This window comes from Phoca vitulina, unplaced genomic scaffold (genome assembly GCF_004348235.1).
Source record: "Phoca vitulina isolate PV1807 unplaced genomic scaffold, GSC_HSeal_1.0 scaffold2, whole genome shotgun sequence".
Taxonomy (NCBI): domain Eukaryota; kingdom Metazoa; phylum Chordata; class Mammalia; order Carnivora; family Phocidae; genus Phoca; species Phoca vitulina.
The window spans coordinates 64,552,182-64,570,299 of NW_022589705.1; the positions used below are offsets into that span (position 1 = coordinate 64,552,182).

The 18,118-nt window shown below is 37.8% G+C and overlaps 1 protein-coding gene across 4 annotated transcripts in view; it reads left to right on the plus strand.

Moving 5' to 3' along the window:
- STIL (STIL centriolar assembly protein) overlaps nucleotides 1–18,118 on the plus strand; it is a 74,583-nt gene that overhangs the window by 29,043 nt on the left and 27,422 nt on the right. For all 4 annotated transcript variants that reach the window (XM_032429560.1, XM_032429578.1, XM_032429570.1 and 1 more), the window contains 4 exons: nucleotides 500–614; nucleotides 1,748–2,686; nucleotides 8,688–8,853; nucleotides 12,133–12,361. In XM_032429560.1, coding sequence (XP_032285451.1) covers nucleotides 500–614; nucleotides 1,748–2,686; nucleotides 8,688–8,853; nucleotides 12,133–12,361 — 1,449 coding nt within the window. The remainder of the gene's footprint in view (nucleotides 1–499; nucleotides 615–1,747; nucleotides 2,687–8,687; nucleotides 8,854–12,132; nucleotides 12,362–18,118) is intronic.

An 18,118-nucleotide genomic window follows, 5' to 3' on the forward strand; every position in this document is an offset into this window, starting at 1 on the left:
TTTTTTTTTTTTTTTTTTTTTTAAGATTTTATTTTATTTATTTGACAGAGAGAGAGGGAGACAGCTAGAGAGGGAACACAAGCAGGGGGAGTGGGAGAGGGAGAAGCAGGCTCCCGGCCGAGCAGAGAGCCCGATGCGGGGCTCGATCCCAGGACCCTGGGATCATGACCTGAGCCGAAGGCAGACGCTCAACGACTGAGCCACCCAGGCGCCCCAATAAATAAAATCTTTAAAAAAAAAATAAATAAAAATAACTGGGTTAAACTTCCCATGATCAGGCAAAGGGAGGTAGTTTATTAAGCATGAATCTGACTGGACCAGCTTTTCTAGGCAGCTAACACTGGCCTGAAAAACAAAATAATGTGTGGTTGTCAGATACTAAATTAAATGATCCAGATACTGCTGGGGCTTATTAAAGGACTTACTCAGTTTCAAAAAGAAAGAACAAATAAACAAATAGATTACTGAAGTCTTTTCTTTACTCCCCTCTCTTCTTTAGGTCTTCCCAAAAGTTATCTCCAGGAAAAATGCCAATAAATGATCGTGACTCTGGTGTTGAAGATGAAGATTTTTCTCCAAGACCAATTCCTAGTCCTCATCCTGTGAGTCAGAAGGTATCACTAACATTGTAAAGAACCCACCTATGTGTTTAGAAACCTAAAATCTCTTCATGTTAAAGCATTCAATAATATTACCTGAAACTTATTTAAGTTTTATTCAAAGATATATCTAGGTATATATCTATATGGATATATCTGTATATACAGGTATAGATATTTTTCACAGGTACATGTAACTATTATGTGTTATATATATAATAATACGTATGCATATATGTGTACATGTTGTAATAAGTACATGTAATTATTGCTTCCAGAGAAAACTGAGGCACAGATTGGTTAAGTTGCCTGCCCAGTATTACACAACTAGTAAATAGTAAAGCTGGAATTCAGGATGTTTGGAATTCATTAAAGCTAGTAATTCAGAAGGTTTGGTTTCAGAACTTGGTGTTTTTAACCCATATAGTCTCAACATTCTATACCATTGATTGTTATCACCAAATCTGAGAAAAATGATACTTGCTTTTGGAGATTGCTAATAACCCGTTATAATTTTTTGATTGCAGGCAACCTGTGGCTTATTGTGGAATTGTCATGCCTTAATTGGACCAATTAGTTGTTAGAAGAAAAAGGAATAGGAAAGATTTTTAAAAATTAATATCAAATCATAACCAAATTCACCATACGCATATTTAGTTTACTTTTTCTCCTCTCTTCTAACTTTTAGTTGGTATTGGTAAAAAGAATAACAGTGGAATAATTTCACTTAGTAGAAAAATATTCTGAAATACTTATCGGAAGATCGTTGGTTACTTAAGATGCAGAAACATTATTTGCTACAAGATCTATTGAAGCATTCTGCCAGTGATACATTCCTTGCAGAGAGAGAGTAAAAAAGTCTATTATAAGACAGTTTCCCATATTGTGTTATGTGATTTAAGCAACATAATCAGTGTTCCAATAAAAGGAGTTCCATTGTTCAGTGAGTTTGTGAAAGCAAGGACCTTGTTTATTTTACTCACATTGTATTCCTAGTGCTAGCACATAGAAGATGCCCAGAAAATATGTGTCAACTGTCTAAAGAATAAACACTTTTTAATAAGTAATTTGATATAATTTGGAAAATATTAGATTAGTTCAACATCCTAAAAAATACTTTTCCTCTTTCATTTCTTTCCCATTTATAGGTTTCTAAGATCCAACCATCAGTTCCTGAACTTTCCCTTGTGTTGGATGGCAATTTCATAGAATCAAATCCTCTGCCTAAGCCATTGGAAATGGTGAATAATGAAAATCCTTCTTTGTTGATTAAAAACTCTGAACACTTGGAGCCATTGCAACCCCAGCTTTACGATGACAAACACAGTCTAGAAGCTGAAGCTGGAGAGCTTTCCTTGAAAGGGCTACCAAGTCAATTAACTCAGAGCACTGTTCCTTTGAGACACAGCAAAGGAAGACAGCCATCTAGCTGTAAGAACAGGAACCTGCATATCAGGAACAGTGTTAAACCATCTTCTCTTAATAGGCCATCTTCTAATACAAATGTATACAAAGAAGAATATCCTGTAAGATCCTCCACATTTAATTCCAAGCAGTCTTCTCTTGCCTCACGGTCTCACCCACACAGTTTTGTTTTTTCATCCCATAATTCAGGAAGACCAATGGAACTTCAGATACCCACTCCACCACCACCGTCTTACTGTCCTACAAATGTTTGTAGTTGTTGTCAGCATCATGGCCACGTGCAGTATAGTTCAATAAATTCTTGGCAAGAAGTGAATACAGTAGGGTCTGTTCAAGACCTCCAGTCTGAAGCCCTTCACAAGCATTCATTATTTCACCCAGGTGGATGTCCAGCTCTGTACCCTAATGCATTCTGTTCTTCAAGTAGTCCTATAGCCTTGAGACCTCAGGGAAACAAGGGTGGTTGCTCTCCCCACAGCATTGTAGAACCATCGCCTGTGGCAAGACTACCCTCACATGTGGACTCATGTAACCCACCACCTTGTGCAGTATGCATGCACACACCCAAGACTGAGTCAGATAATGGAATGATGGGACTATCTCCAGATGCATATAGATTCCTCACAGAGCAAGACAGACAGCTGAGACTGCTTCAGGCACAGGTTTGCGAGCTTTCTTAGTTCTTTTAATTCATGGTATTAATACGGTTTCTTAAAAATAACTGGCAATTCTTCAGTAATTACAGCTTATGGGGTAAAATTGTAGAATACCAAAACTAGAAAAAACCTTGGAAACGTTGTTTTACAGATTAGTAAAAAGGATTAGAGAGAGAAAATAATTTACCCAATGACACATTGCTAATTAGGAGTAGAACGGGGACTAGAAAGTAAGCCTTCTCTTCTTTGCCTTGTGCATATCCTAATCCACAGTATAACTACATTTTTCTTTCATTTGTTACCTCTAACAAGAAGTCTGTGTAGTTTAGTAAACCTTGGTATACAACTAAATGTAAAACCTGCATAATGGATTCTGATGCAGCTCTAATTTGTCAACCCTGTAGTATGTTTAGTACTTTTAGCCAGTGTACCTTTAGAGAATAGATCTAGAACCTCTTCTGTGTATCTATATTAGATATGTTTCACTCATTTTATTATGAAATGCTTCCTTTCTTCAGGCCTTTGTGGCAGTTTTTAGTCTTTTAGTTATATCATTACACCATTCAGTCTTGTACATTTTTTTTTTCCTTTTCTTACTGGTCCCCGTCTTCTACATACCACAAATCCCCTACCTCCGTCCTTCCCCCCCCCCCAGTATGAATGAAAACAAGCTGAAATGTATTCTTCCATATTTTGTTCATGATCCTATAGCTATGCAAATATATGTATAATGGACATTATATACATGTATAATTTTTTAAAAATCTTTATTTTGTAAAACTGGAGTCATAGTGTTTGCATTTTGGAAAAACAAAAAAAGACAATTTAAAACTTCTGCTTAGGACCATCTGGGTGGCTTGGTCAGTTAAGCTGCATCTGCCTTTAGCTCAGGTCATAATCCCAGGGTCCTGAGTTCAAGCCCCATGATGGACTCCCCGTTCAGCAGGGAATCTGCTTCTCCCTCTCCTTCTCCCGTCACTTGTGCGCTCGTGCTCTCTCCCAAATAAGTAAAATCTTTAAAAAAAAATTTTTAAAAGACAACTTCTGCTTAAAAATGCTGTGGATAGGACACCTGAGAAAAATGTAGCTACACTGTTTTTTAGAACTCTTTGAAATTGTAAAATATAAGTTTGATTTTTACAAACCCTTACAAATATTTGGCACACATTTTAATGTAGCTAAAGATTTCACATTGAAAAGAAATAGTTCTCATTTATTGTTTTGTTTTTTAAAAAAGACTAAAAAGATCTTTTAAATAGAAATCTTAGTTACTTGGGATTAAAATGTAAATATAGAGGGATGCCTGGGTGGCTCAGTCGGTTGGGCGTCTGCCTTCGGCTCAGGTTGTGATCCCAGGGTCCTGGGATCGAGTCCCGCATCAGGCTCCCTGCTCCGCGGGGAGTCTGCTTCTCCCTCTGCCTCTGTCTCTCTCTCTCTGTCTTTCATGAATAAATAAATAAAATCTTTAAAAAAAAAAAAAATAAATAAAATGTAAATATAGACTAATGAGTACATTATCTGAATCATACTTGGAGAATATAAAAAATGATGTAGAAAATGCTTTAATGATAAATACACATACTATTTTGCTCATGCGAAAATTTTTTTTTTTTTTTTAAGATTTTTTTTATTTATTTATTTGAGAGAGAGAGAATGAGAGAGCAAACACATGAGAGGGGGGAGGGTCAGAGGGAGAAGCAGACTCCCTGCCGAGCAGGGAGCCCGATGCGGGACTCGATCCAGGGACTCCAGGATCGTGACCTGAGCCGAAGGCAGTTGCCCAACCAACTGAGCCACCCAGGCGCCCGCTCATGCGAAAATTTTTAACTTTATTTTAGGTACCACCTTATTTACATGTAAAAATATCTTAACACATTTTCTATTTCTAAGTATATATAGAACTATCTTATTCTGTATAGGATTTTGTTAAAATGATATACAACAAATTTTTTAATTAGTCTCCTATTCCACAGTTTGAAGTTTCTGCTATTGCAAACAGTGCAGCAGTCAACATCCTTGTACTTGGCATTTCCCTGCATGTGTGCGTATATCTCTGTAGCATAGATCCCTAGAAGCAGATTTGTGTAGTCGAAGAGAACACGCATTTTAAATGTTCAAAGATAGCCAAACTTGTTCCTTTCCTAATGGAGACTTGTTCCAAGTCTCATTTTGGTATAGTTGTGAAGGGATTGGGCTCTGGCACCAGCCTCCTAGGGTTCTTAGTCCAGTTTCATTGTAACATAAATTAATGCAATCTTGGGCAAATTACTTCACCTCTCAGACTTCTGTTTTCTCATTCACAAAATAAGAATGTACATAAGTGTATGGAGTTCTAAGGATTGAATGAGTTACTAGGGAAAGGTGGCTTAGAATAGTGCCTGGCATATAGTTAGTGCTCAGTACATGTTAACTATTACTATTTTCATTATCATTATTATTTCAGTTAACGACATCACTTCTCATCCTGTTGCTCAGGCAAAAATTCTGGGTGTCAGAAACCCAGGTTTCACCTTGTAGATGTATCTTGAACTAAACTGTTCCTTAACCGTCTTTCCTGTGCCTCCCTAATTGAAACCATCTTCTTCTCTTATCCAACCATGCTACTTCCAGTACTGTCCCTCTGTTTCCTGCAGTTGGAAACATGACAGCCATCTTCTTAACACTCAAGTCAGATCATAGGGCTTCTGCTTAACACTCTCAGTGGGTTTTCTTTGCAATTAGAAAATCCAAATTTCTGGGGCGCCTGGGTGGCTCAGTCGTTAAGCGTCTGCCTTCGGCTCAGGTCATGATCCCAGGGTCCTGGGATCGAGCCCCGCGTCGGGCTCCCTGCTCGGCGGGAAGCCTGCTTCTCCCTCTCCCACTCCCCCTGCTTGTGTTCCCTCTCTCGCTGTGTCTCTCTCTGTCAAATAAATAAATTAAAAAAAAAAAAGTGGTTAGGGCCTATTCCAAGGCACATTCCTTTAAAAAAAAAAAAAAAGAAAATCCAAATTTCTTACGCTGGCCCTTGAAACCTTGTCATTCGGCTCTGTGTGCCTCTTCTAGCTCTTCTCTTGCTACTGTCTTCCATATTCACTACACTTCAGTTGCAGGGTGTGCTTTTTGTTCTTCAAAAACATGAACTTGTTTGTTTCCACTTTAGGTTCTTGAGCTTGCCCTCTGCCCAAACCTTCTTTTTTTTTAAAGATTTTATTTATTTGGCAGAGAGAAACACATCGAGAGAGGGAACACAAGCAGGGGGAGTGGGAAAGGGAGAAGCAGGCTTCCCGCCAAACAGGAGCCAGATGCGGGGCTCCATCCCAGGACCCTGGGATCATGACCTGAACCGAAGGCAGATACTTAACGACTGAGCCACCCAGGTGCCCCTGCCCAAACCTTCTAATGGCTCACTCCTTCTCAGCAGTCAGGCCTTAATTACAAGTTTTTGGTTTTTGTATCTAGGGAGCTCTAGGGAGGCAACTTACAAGATTCATCACTGTATTTTTTTTAGCACCTTGAATAGTACTTCACTTATAATAATTACTTAATACATATTTTGTAACTTGAATGAGTGAGAATGGCCACCCAAAAAGGTTGTACCGATTTAATACTCCAAAGTTGTTTTTCCACATCTCCAACATGTGCATATCAAGCTATTAAAATTAGTATCAGTCTTATAAAAAGACACTTTTTAAATTTGCATTGTATTATATAATCAAGATTGATCATTTTATTATTTATTGGCCATTTATTTTTTCTTTGTGTAAAGTCTGTCATTTACTCATTTTAGGTCCTTTTCTAATTAATTTGTAAGAGCTCATTGTATATAAGGAAATTGTTTTTTTATCATGTATATGTGGTAAGCGTTTCTTACAGTTTGTCTTAAATGTTTTTTGTTTTAACCATTTGTTTTGTGCAGAATATTCCAATTTAGATATAATTAGATTTATCGGTCATTTTCTTTCTGGGTGTTAATTATGTTTAGAAAAGCCTTCTTCTTCAAGATTATAAAAAATTTATTTTTCACCTTCCCTCTTCCTTCAGGATTATATTTGTTGCTTTATTTTGATATATGAGATAAGAGGTTTTTCCTTTTTAATCCTCAGAGAACTGGCCTCATATATTTATTGAATAATATATCTTTTTGTTATTGACTTGGAAATATTTTTTTTATGCTGTAATGGAAGTATATGTTTGTATCTATTTCTGTACTATATTCTCCATTGACTTGCCTATCTGTTCTAGCACCAGTACCATTCAATTAATCACTATAGCTTTATTGAATGTTTCCTGTGTGATGTCTCTAAACCTTACTCTTCTCATCTGTAAATTGGGAGCAGTGATTGGTATTATATGTAGATTTGATGGTTAAATGAGTTTCTGTATATGTGTGTGTGTCTATATGTATATGTGTATATATAAAGTGGTTAGTGTAGGTCCTGGCTATAGTAAACACTCAAAAAGTTACAATTACTTTGTTTCTTAATCCTTACAGCTACTTTAGTTTTAAGTGATATTGAGGCTCATAGTGGTTAAATAGCTCATCCTAAAAGTTAGCAGAGTAGCATTTATTTTTTTTTTTAAAGATTATTTATTGATTTATTTATTTGAGAAAGAGAGCATGGGGGGGCGGGGATCATGACCTGAGCCAAAGGCAAATGCTTAACTGACTGAGCCACCCAGGCATCCCCACAATAGTATAATTTATAGGGAATTAGAAAATCACAGTGTTTAAAAAGGGAGGCTCTTCTACTCCTAAGTATATACCCAAGAGAAATGAAAAAAATATGCTCACATAAAAACTTGTACACAAATGTTCATAGCAACATTATCTCTAATAGCCAAAAGTAAAAACAGTCCAATATTCATGAACTGATGAATGGGTAAACACAATGTGACATATCCTACAACAACACAGATGAACTTTGAAAATGTTACGCTGAGTGAAAGAAGCAAGATACAGAGCCACATATTGTGTGGTTTCATTTATGTAAAGTGTCCAGAATAGGCAAATCTGTAGAGACAGAAAGTAGATTAGTGGTTGCCAGAGGGCTGGGTGTGGGCAATGGAGAGTGACCACTAGTGGTACAGGTTTTTTCAGGGGATTAATGAAAATGTTCTAGAATTAGATGGTGGTGATGGTTGCAAACTTTGTGGTGAATGTAATAAAAACCACTGACTTCTATACTTTAAAGGGATGAATTTTATGATATCTGAGTTACATTTCAGTTTCAAGAGGAGCAGGGGAAACTTTTGGTGTTTGAACCTCAGCTTTGCTACTTGTTAGTTACATGACCTGGGCAAGTAACTTTAATTTCTCAAGTTTTCTTATCTGTAAAGTGTGTTTAATAGTAGTAGATTCTTTATGGGGTGGATTGTAATAATCATGCATAAAAGCTCTTACTGTAGTGTCTTATAAAACAGGAAGCATTCAGTATGTGTTTGCTACTGTTATTAATAATTCCCAGTTTTAGCATGGCCAAACATGGGCTATTCTGATTAACCTTTATAAGAAGAACCTTGTGTAAAAATGTTCACTCTTTGGTAAAGAGTTAGAATATAGCTCCTAATTTTGATTTGTAAGTGGAATAGGAATAAAACACTGATAAGAAGTGTTAACATTCAGGCTTTTTTACACAAGTGTCCATTTATGAATGCCAGTTTAAATACCTTTATGTTTTCACTTTTAAATTTACACTTAGCCATGGGGCACCTGGCTGGCTCAGTCAATAGAACGTGCAACTCTTGATCTCAGGGTTCTAAGTTAGAGGCCCTTGTTGGGCATAGAGTTTACTTTAAAAAATAAATAAATAAATAAAATTTACACTTAGCCTATTTAAATACTTCTTAATAATGAAGGAAAGTGATTTCTGCATTGAATAAGTTTTATGGTATGATCTAACTGAATTGTGAGAAAATAGGGTTAAAAGTTATTGATAATTGCGGCACTTTGTAATTCATTTTTAAACTCCACTGCCAGTTTGGTTGATTACTTCACTGCCAGTTTAAAATATGTTTTTAATTGATACAGATTCAGCGTTTATTGGAAGCACAGTCTCTGCAGCCCTGTTCCCCTAAGACAGCCTCTGCTGAAGACATGGTGCAAGCTGCAAGACAAATGGAGCTGGTTTCCATGGAAGCACAGTCTTCCCCTGGCTTGCACATGAGAAAAAGTGTAAGCATTGCTGTGAGCACAGGTAATTTCATTTTTTTTTTTAATTTGTAAGGAATTTTTTAAAAATGCTTTTCAAATCACTTAAAATTTTTACACTGAAATTGGTGCATGGTACAAACAGAACCAAAACCAAGGTGAAGAGAGTATCACTTACTTAAGTCTTTGTAATTTTACTTTTTATGAAAGAGAACTATATCTGAAAACAAATGGGAGACCACATGACATAATACATTGTTTTTGCTTCTTTCCTGGACTGGACCCAATTCTTAAAAGAAAAGTCATCTGTGGTTTGAGGGATCAGGGAAGGTTTGTTTCATCTATGCAGTGGTATTGATTCTGGGCCTTAAAGGGTATGTAGGGTTTTAGTAGGTGGAGTGGAGAGATGGCAGAACAGGATGGGTAGAGAAAATAGTGGGGGCACAGTGAGGAAACACAGGGCTGTGAATTGTCTAGTACTGTCCTATTTTATGGAGAACCTTTATTACACCTTTCGAAAAGGAATGTCTCCTTTATTCAGTAAGCACTATTGAAGGCCTTTTTGAAAAATCACTTAATAATGTAAATGACATATATTTTTTTTACATGTTTGCTCACCACCAGACCATGAGATCTTCAAGAATGTCCCCAAGATTTAGCAAGATGCCTAGTACATAAGGTGATGGTGGTAAAAATGAAGAGAAAGAGTTGTGTAGGGTGTTAAGATTTGGTAACTAATTGGATATGGCAATTGGAAGAGGTAGGATTCTAAAGTTACTGGTTTGGATCCCGGAACAGAAATAGGATATTAGTGGAAAAATCAGTGAAATCCAAATAAAGTCTGGAGATTTAGTTAATTGTAATGCACTAATATTGGTTTCTTGATTTTAAAAAATGTGCCACAGTAATGTAAGATGTTAACATCAGGTCAAACTGGTGAGTATACAATATACTCTGTATTATCTTCTCTATAAATCTAGAATTATTCTAATATTAAAAGTTTATTAAAAATGAAAATAAAAGTTACTCCAGGATTTTCAGCTTAGATGACCTAGGGAGGACAAGTTAGAAAAGCAAAAGAGAGAGGATGAGTTCGGTCTAAATATCTATTGCATTTGAGTTGCTTTGAGAAATGAAGATGGTGATACCCAGACATTTGAGGAGTGGAGATGGGTTGATGACCTAAGATTTGTAGAAGTAACAGATGAAGACTTGAGCCTGGAGAATAAAGATTTGAGAGGGAGAAAAAGAAGGAAGGCAGATTTCTATATTCTATCTCTGAACCCATTTGTTAACTGTCCATGTAGAGGGGAGCAAGGAGGGAGGGGAGGAAGAACCTCTTGTACATTTATAAGTCAGATATTACTGAGTATTAGTCAAGATTCTTTGGCTGCAAGTAATGTGAACCACTTTGAAATAATTTAAGTAAGGAAGGGGAATTTACTGGAAGGATGTGAGGTTGTTTCATGAAAACCAAGGCCAAGGGTGGGGCTGACTTCAAGAAAAAACTGGAACTAGAAACTGGAATACCATTAGGATTGTCCAACCATATGGCTGTTTTAGTCAGTTTTTCTACTCAGTTTTTTCTAGCTCACCCAAAGCTCCAAAGTGTATGTTACACAGTTTTAGCCATGTACACAAACCAGGTTACTCTCCTTTAGTCTTGTTTCAAATTCAGAGAACCTGAATGGCCTAGTTTGGATTAGGGTTTAATCCCTGGTTCAATGGTAAGGGGGTTGAGAAGCATGTAATAGGGACATATCTGCTGGAGTCTCACCTTTGTTAATTGCGGGGTTGACAGTTCCCAGAGGAAGTTTGTATGTGTTGTAAAGGGGTAGTGGACAAGGAGCTGTGCGTATTGTGAGCTAACCAAACATACATACCAAACATACCAAAAAAGTGCAGTTTCCTCCTATAAACTCTGTACTTTTACTGTATTATACTTGGTTCTCTCTGTATCTGTTCCTAGACTATAAGCCTTTGGGATCTCGAACACTGCCTTATTCCATGATTATATCTCATTAGCTAACATGATGCCTGAATCATAATGTGTGTGAATAAAAGATAATTGAATGAAGTCATTTACATGTTTAAACTGATATTCTGAAATTATTTTGAAACCTCATAGATTCATATTCAGTTATTCAACTTGGATGACCTGGGGTGGTTATTACTTATATGCAGAAAAAAGCATTATTAATAATTGTTAGAACTAAATGGCTTTTAAAAGCATGTTTATTCTATAGTGATACTTAATTTCCTAAAGGTATGTATTGGCAAATATTCCAGAAGAGTAGCATCACTTACATAACTTTTTCATAATTGTCTTTTTTTTTTCAGATTTATTTATTTATTTGAGAGAGAGAGCGTGTGCATGTGAGCTTTGGGGGGTCACAGAGGGAGAGGGAGAGAGTCTCAAGCAGACTTCTCACTACTCTGAGTAGATCATGACCTGAGCCAAAACCAAGAGTTGGATGCTTAATTGACTGAGCCACCCGGGGGCCCCAAACATTTGATTTTTAAATACTTGCCTGATACTACGTATGTCTGATAGGTCCCTGAATATTCTCATGAATATTGCATTTAAAGATAGAAATCAGAGGGCGCCTGGGTGGCTCAGTTGGTTAAGCGACTGCCTTTGGCTCAGGTCATGATCCTGGAGTCCCTGGATCGAGTCCCGCATCGGGCTCCCTGCTCGGCAGGGAGCCTGCTTCTCCCTCTGACCTTCCCCCCTCTCATGTGCTCTCTCTCTCATTCTCTCTGTCTCAAATAAATAAATAAAATCTTTAAAAAAAAAAAAAAGATAGAAATCAGAGAGCCTAGGGACTCGTTATATGTTTTCCCTTGTTTTTCAGAACAGCAGTTTTCTGTACACACACATACACCCTAAATTGTATTCAGAACCTTTATATGTGAAACACATCATTTGAGAGCTACACCTCTTGAAGAGACAAGGCCCAGAATGTCCCCTGTTCCTTTTGTCCCAGGTTGTTTATTGTTGTTTTTTCTTTTTTAAGTAGGCTCCACGCCTAGTGTGGAGTGCAGTGTGCTTGAACTCACGACCCTGAGATTAAGATCCGAGCTGAAACCGAGGGTCAGACACAACTGACTGAGCCACCCAGGCACCCCCCTCCCCCACTTTGTACACCAGTTTTCTGTCTTTTCACCTTACCTCTTTATGGCATTTCTGAGAAGATAAAATCTGAAAACATTTCTAGGTAATTGTGTTAACACAATACGCTTAGTCTTACTTAGAGGTTTGTCAGAGGATTATTTTTATAGTAGAATATTTGTTTCAGTATCTGGTTAATCATTTAACCTCCAGGTGCCAGCTTGTTTTGGAATGCAGCAGGCGATGATCAAGAGCCTGCATCTCAGCAGAGGCAAGATGATACCAAGATTTCCAGTGAGGACATGAATTTTTCTGTTGATATTAATAATGAAGTCACAAGTCCTCCAGGTAGCGCATCTTCATTGAAAGCAGTTGATATTCCCAGCTTTGAAGAAAGCAACATTGCTGTGGAAGAATTTAATCAACCACTTTCTGTATCCAAGTAAGGTGTCTTTGATTCAACATTCATCCTCCTTTTTTTCTTTTTAAATTCTAATATTCTTTTGGTGTTTTAACTCAGAAACTGTTTGTTTTGTAAATGGTATTTTCAGTAGTGTCTCTCCTGATACGGTTCTTATGTAACTGACAATTCTGACCCTTCTAGAACTGTTCCCAGATGTCAGTCATTGGATGTGTTACATTCTAGCTGAATCAGAACATCTGAAGAAAATTTCAGACATACATATGCTTAAGCCTTACTGTAGAGATTCTGATAACTAGCTCCCAGATGGAGATGGGGCCCTAAATTTTGTAAATTTTTAAAGATTGTGCATATTGCAATTATATGTATATAAGAATTTATTTCTGAGATTTACTTCAAAGTAACCTGGTGAGAAAAAATAGCTGGTGGGAGATGAAATGGCTAGGGGTGTAATTGGAGTAAGATTGATTGTAAGTACATAAGTTTTTTTAAAGATTCATTCATTTATTTTAGAGAGAGAGTTTTGTGTGAGCGGGGCAGGAGATGGGGGGAGGCTTGGGGTAGAGAGAGAGAGAGAGAGAGAGAGAGAATCCCAAGCAGACTCCGTGGTGAATGCGGAGTCCTACATGGGGCTGTATTCTAGGACTCTGAGATCATGACCTAAGCTGAGATCAGGAGTTGGCTGCTCAACTGACTGAGCCACCCAGGTGCCCCCTGGGAGTAGGTAATTTTTAAAACTGTGTATAATGATTTGTTATACTATTCTCTCCTGTGTTTGAAAATTTTCATTAAGTTTTTTTTTTGTATTAAACAAGGATTTCAAAGTAATTTAGATCTTCAGGAAATTAGGAAAGAAATTCAAATATCTTTGAGCTTCTGATAAGTGCTGCCACAGAACTAGGCCTTAGAGATTAAGCAGTAGGTTAGGAAAAGCTGCTAACTTCATGGAGTTTCCATGACTTGCAGAGACAAACAATGACCATAAAAGTAACAAGTAAGGGACTCCTGGGTGGCTCAGTCGGTTAAGCGGCTGCCTTCGGCTCAGGTCATGATCCCAGGGTCCTGGGATCAAGTCCTGCATCGGGCTCCTTGCTCAGCAGGGAGCCTGCTTCTCCCTCTGCCTGCAGCTCCCCCTGCTTGTACTCTTGCTCACTCTCTCGTGCCCACGCTCTCTCTCTCTAACAAATAAATAAATAAAATCTTAAAAAAAAAAAAGTAACAAGTAATTTAATTTCATATAATCACAACTCCTGTGAAGAAAATAAACCGGGGTGATCAAGTGGAGTGTAACTGGGATGGTGGCATGGGAGTGAGGGATATATTAAGTAGGGGATGGTAAAGGAAGCCTTCTCTGAGCTGGTAACACTTGAGCAGTGACTAGAATGATAAGGAGCCAGCTCTGAGAACATCTGAAGAGTGTTCCTGGTAGAAGAAATGGCAGGTATAGACCCTGAGGGGTGCAGGAACTTGACAGTTCAGGAAACAATTAGGAAAATCATTGTGGCTAGACACAGTGACAGGGTGGGATGGAAGGAAGGAGAGGGAAGAGGGGGAGGGGGTAGGGGGGTGAGAGAGAGAGAGAGAGAAAGCGCTCAAGAGAGCATGCTTATAGGAAATGGGGTCAGGGATATAGGCAGGAGCCAAATTATGTGGGGGCTTTGTAGGATGTAGAAAGGAGCTTTGAATTTATTCTATGCTCATTAAATCCAGGGAGGATTTTAGACAAAAGAGTGGTATCTGATTTTTCATTTTTTAAATAGCTATTCTGTGGCAAATGAACTGAAGGAGTTTAGAGTGGAAGTAGGGAAACTGGTTAGTATAGTAAAAGCCACCCCAAGTGAGATGAAGGAGTTTGGACTTGTGGAAGTGCTAGAAGGAATCAGGTGCAGAATAAATAGTATAAATTTGAAGATAGAGGAATGATGTAGGTGTAAAACACCATATATAACAGTTAAAAGAGGTGAATTTGGTGGTGGGGTGGCATGGGGCAGACAGCTGATTATTTTTTTTAAGTTATAAGCCTTGTGATAATATTTGACTTTTTTTTTTTTTTTTTGCTTGATACTTTCTAGGTACATTTTATTTTTATTTATTTTTAAATTTAAATTTTAGGTAGTTTTTTTTTTTTATTTATTTATTAGAGAGAGAGAAAAAGCACAAGCAGGGGGAGCAGCAGGCAGAGGGGGAAGCAGGATCCCCACTGAACAAGGAGCCTGATGTGGGACTCGATCCCAGGACCCTGGGATCATGACCTGAGCTGAAGGCAGACGCTTAACCGACTGAGCCACCCAGGCGTCCCTAAATTTAGGCAGTTAACATACAATCAGTATTGGTTTCTGGAGTAGAATTCAGTGATTCATCACTTACATACAACACCCAGTGTTCATCACAACAAGTGCCCTCCTTAATACCCATTACCCATCTAGCCCATCCCTCACCCACATCCCTCCATCAACCCTCACTTTGTTCTCTGTTGTTAAGAGTCTCTTACGGCTTATTTCCCTCTCTCTTTTTTTTTTCTTTTCCCCCTTCCCATATATTCTTCTGTTTTCTTTCTTAAATTCCACATATGAGTGGTATTTGTCTTTCTCTGACTTATTTCACTTAACATAATACACTCTAGCTCCATCTATGTCGTTGCAAATGGCAAGATTTCATTCTTTTTGATGGCTGAGTAATATTCCTGTGTGTGTGTGTGTGTGTGTGTGTGTGTGTGTGTGTGTGTACGTACAGCACATCTTTGTCCATTCATCAGTCAATATCCATAGTTGGGCTATTGTTGATAATGCTGCTATAAACACTGGGGTGCATGTACCCCTTCAAATCTGTATTTTTGTATCTTTTGGGTGAATACCTAGTATTGTAATTGCTCGATCATAGGGTAGTTCTATTTTTAACATTTTGAAGAACCTCCATACTGTTCTCCAGAGTGGGTACACCAGTTTGCATTCCCACCAACAGTGCAAGAGGGTTCCTCTTTCTCCACATCCTTGCCAACACCTGTTGTTTCTTGTGTTGTTAATTTTAGCCATTCTGACAGTTGTGAGGTGGTATCTCATCCTGGTTTTGATTTGTATTTCCCTGATGATGAGTATTATTGTTGAGCATCTTTTCATGTGTCTTTAGTCATCTGGATATCTTTTTTTTTTTTTTAAGATTTTACTTATTGACAGAGACACAGCGAGAGAGGGAACACAAGCAGGGGGAGCAGGAGAGGGAGAAGCAGGCTTCCTGTGGAGCAGGGAATCCAATGTGGGGCTCCATCCCAGGACCCTGGGATCATGACCTGAGCTGAAGGCAGACGCCTAACAACTGAGCCACCCAGGCGCCCCATCTGGATGTCTGTTTTGGAACAGTGTCTGTTCATGTCTTCTGCCCATTTCTTAACTGGGTTATTTGTTTTTTGGGTGTTGAGTTTGATAAGTTCTTTGTAGATTTTGGATGTTAACCCTTTATCAGATATGTCATCTGCAAATATCTTCTCCCATTCCATAGGCTGCCTTTTAGTTTTGTTGATTGTTTCCTTCACTGTGCAGAAACTTTTTATCTTGATGAAGTCCCAATAGTTTATTTTTGCTTTTGTTTCTTTTGCTTGTGGTGACATGTCTAGTAAGAAGTTGCTATGGCTGAGGTCAAAGAGGTTTCTGCCTGTGTTCTCCTCTAAGATTTTAATGGTTTCCTGTCCCACATTTAGGTCTTTCATCCATCTTGAATTTATTTTTTTGTGTATGGTGTAAGAAAGTGGTCCAGTTTCATTCTTCTGCATGTTGCAATCCAGTTTTCCCAATACCGTTTGTTGAAGAGACTGTCTTTTCCATCGGATAGTCTTTCCTGCTTTTTCAAAGATTAGTTGGCCATATAGTTGTGGGTCCATTTCTGGGTTCTCTGTTCTGTTCCACTGATCTATGTGTCTCTTTTTGTGCCAGTACCATACTGTCTTGGTGACTATAGCTTTGTAACAGAGCTTGAAATCCGGAATCGTGATGCCTCCAGTTCTGTTTTTCTTTTTCAGAATTGCTTTGGCTGTTCGAGGTCTGTTGTGCTTCCATACAGATTTTAGGATTATTTGGTCTAGCTCTGTGAAAAATATTGGTGGTATTTTGATGGGGATTGCATTAAATGTGTAGATTGCTCTGGGTAGTGTAGACATTTTAACAATGTTTGTTCTTCCAATCCATGAGCATGGAATGCTTTTCTATTTCTTTGTGTCCTCTAATATATGTCATTTTAAATTATTCTGATTACCATAATGATAAAAACAATAAACATGTTCCTCCAGAAAACTAGAAACATTTATCTCCTTTGCTCAGTATAGTTTATGTTTTAATCATGTAATTAAATTCTCATAGTATGTACCACAGTGTATTAAAAAAGGTATGTAAATATGTCTCCCCCATTAAATTGAATTCCTATAGGACAGGGATCATATTCATCTCTGTATCTTTTTTTTTTTTTTAAGATTTTATTTATTTGAGAGAGAAAAAATGAGAGACAGAGCACTAGCAGAGGGGGAGGAGCAGAGGGAGAAGCAGACTCCCTGCTGAGCAGGGAGCCCGATACGGGGTTCGATCCCAGGACTCCGAGATCATGACCTGAGCTAAAGGCAGACACTTAACCGACTGAGCCATCCAGGCACCTCGATTTCTGTATCTTTAGAACTTGACCCAGTGTATGGGTGTTACCTATTTCGTATGAGTTCAATGATAGGAAGAGCAATTTAAGGTGAGCCCCAGAGTAAGTCCACATTTTATTTGGAATAATTAGAAACTGAGATAAAGGGTGCCTGGCTGGCTCAGTCGGAAGAGCATGTTACTCTTGATCTCAGGGTTGTGAATTTGAGCCCCATGTTGAGTGTAGAGATTACTTAAATAAAATAAAATAAAATAAAATAAATAAATAACTTTAAAAATAACTGAGAACAAAGAGGAACTAACTATGGTTATCCTTATTTAACCTCCTTGACTTCTGTAAACTGTAGACTTCTTTCTAGAATTATGGGGGTTTCCCCCTGAAATAGTTTCTAAGTCAGAGCTTAAACATCTCCAATCCATTGTGGTTTTTAACTTGAGAAACCTATCTGAGTTAATTGGTAGAAGGTAGTTAATTGCTTTTTCAGGGTAGCTAATCAGCTCTGTTGATTCCAACACATAACTAGATGTAAATCTGATCTTCAGCATAACGTATTGATGTGGATTAAATACTGTCTTCATTGTTGTCTGTAGTGATTTTGGTGCTTCTTATAAGATTCTTCCCAGATATGTGGTCAGATTCATGCTGTGCTTCCCACTGCTAAGTGTTCATACATGGCACCTAGCCACCTGGGTTCCCTGTCCCCCTTGGATAGTCTTCCTGAATCTTTTTTCTGATGTTAAAGCAGTCTGTGAGGGATAAATTTATTTGCCTCAAAGCATAGCATAATTGGTAACTGAAAACTTTTTCCCAGTGAAGAGCAGTGGTATGTGGTATTTATAGAGACTTTCATTTGAAAAAATCCTATTTTTCTTTAGAAGTCATACTTTGGACATACCTACTAACACTTGTCATATTAGAATCATCTTTTAAAATTTTGTTTTGGAGTGCCTGGCCGACTCAGTCGGTAGAGCATGTGACTCTTGATCTCACGGCTGTAAGTTCAAGCCCCACATTGGGTGTAGAGATAACTTAATAATAAGATCTTTTAAAAATATATATGAATAAAATTTTGTTTTAATCTTAAATCTTTTGAGGTTAGAATCTTTAATGTTTTGGTTCTTTTATTTTTCTTTTGTTTTTGCTTAC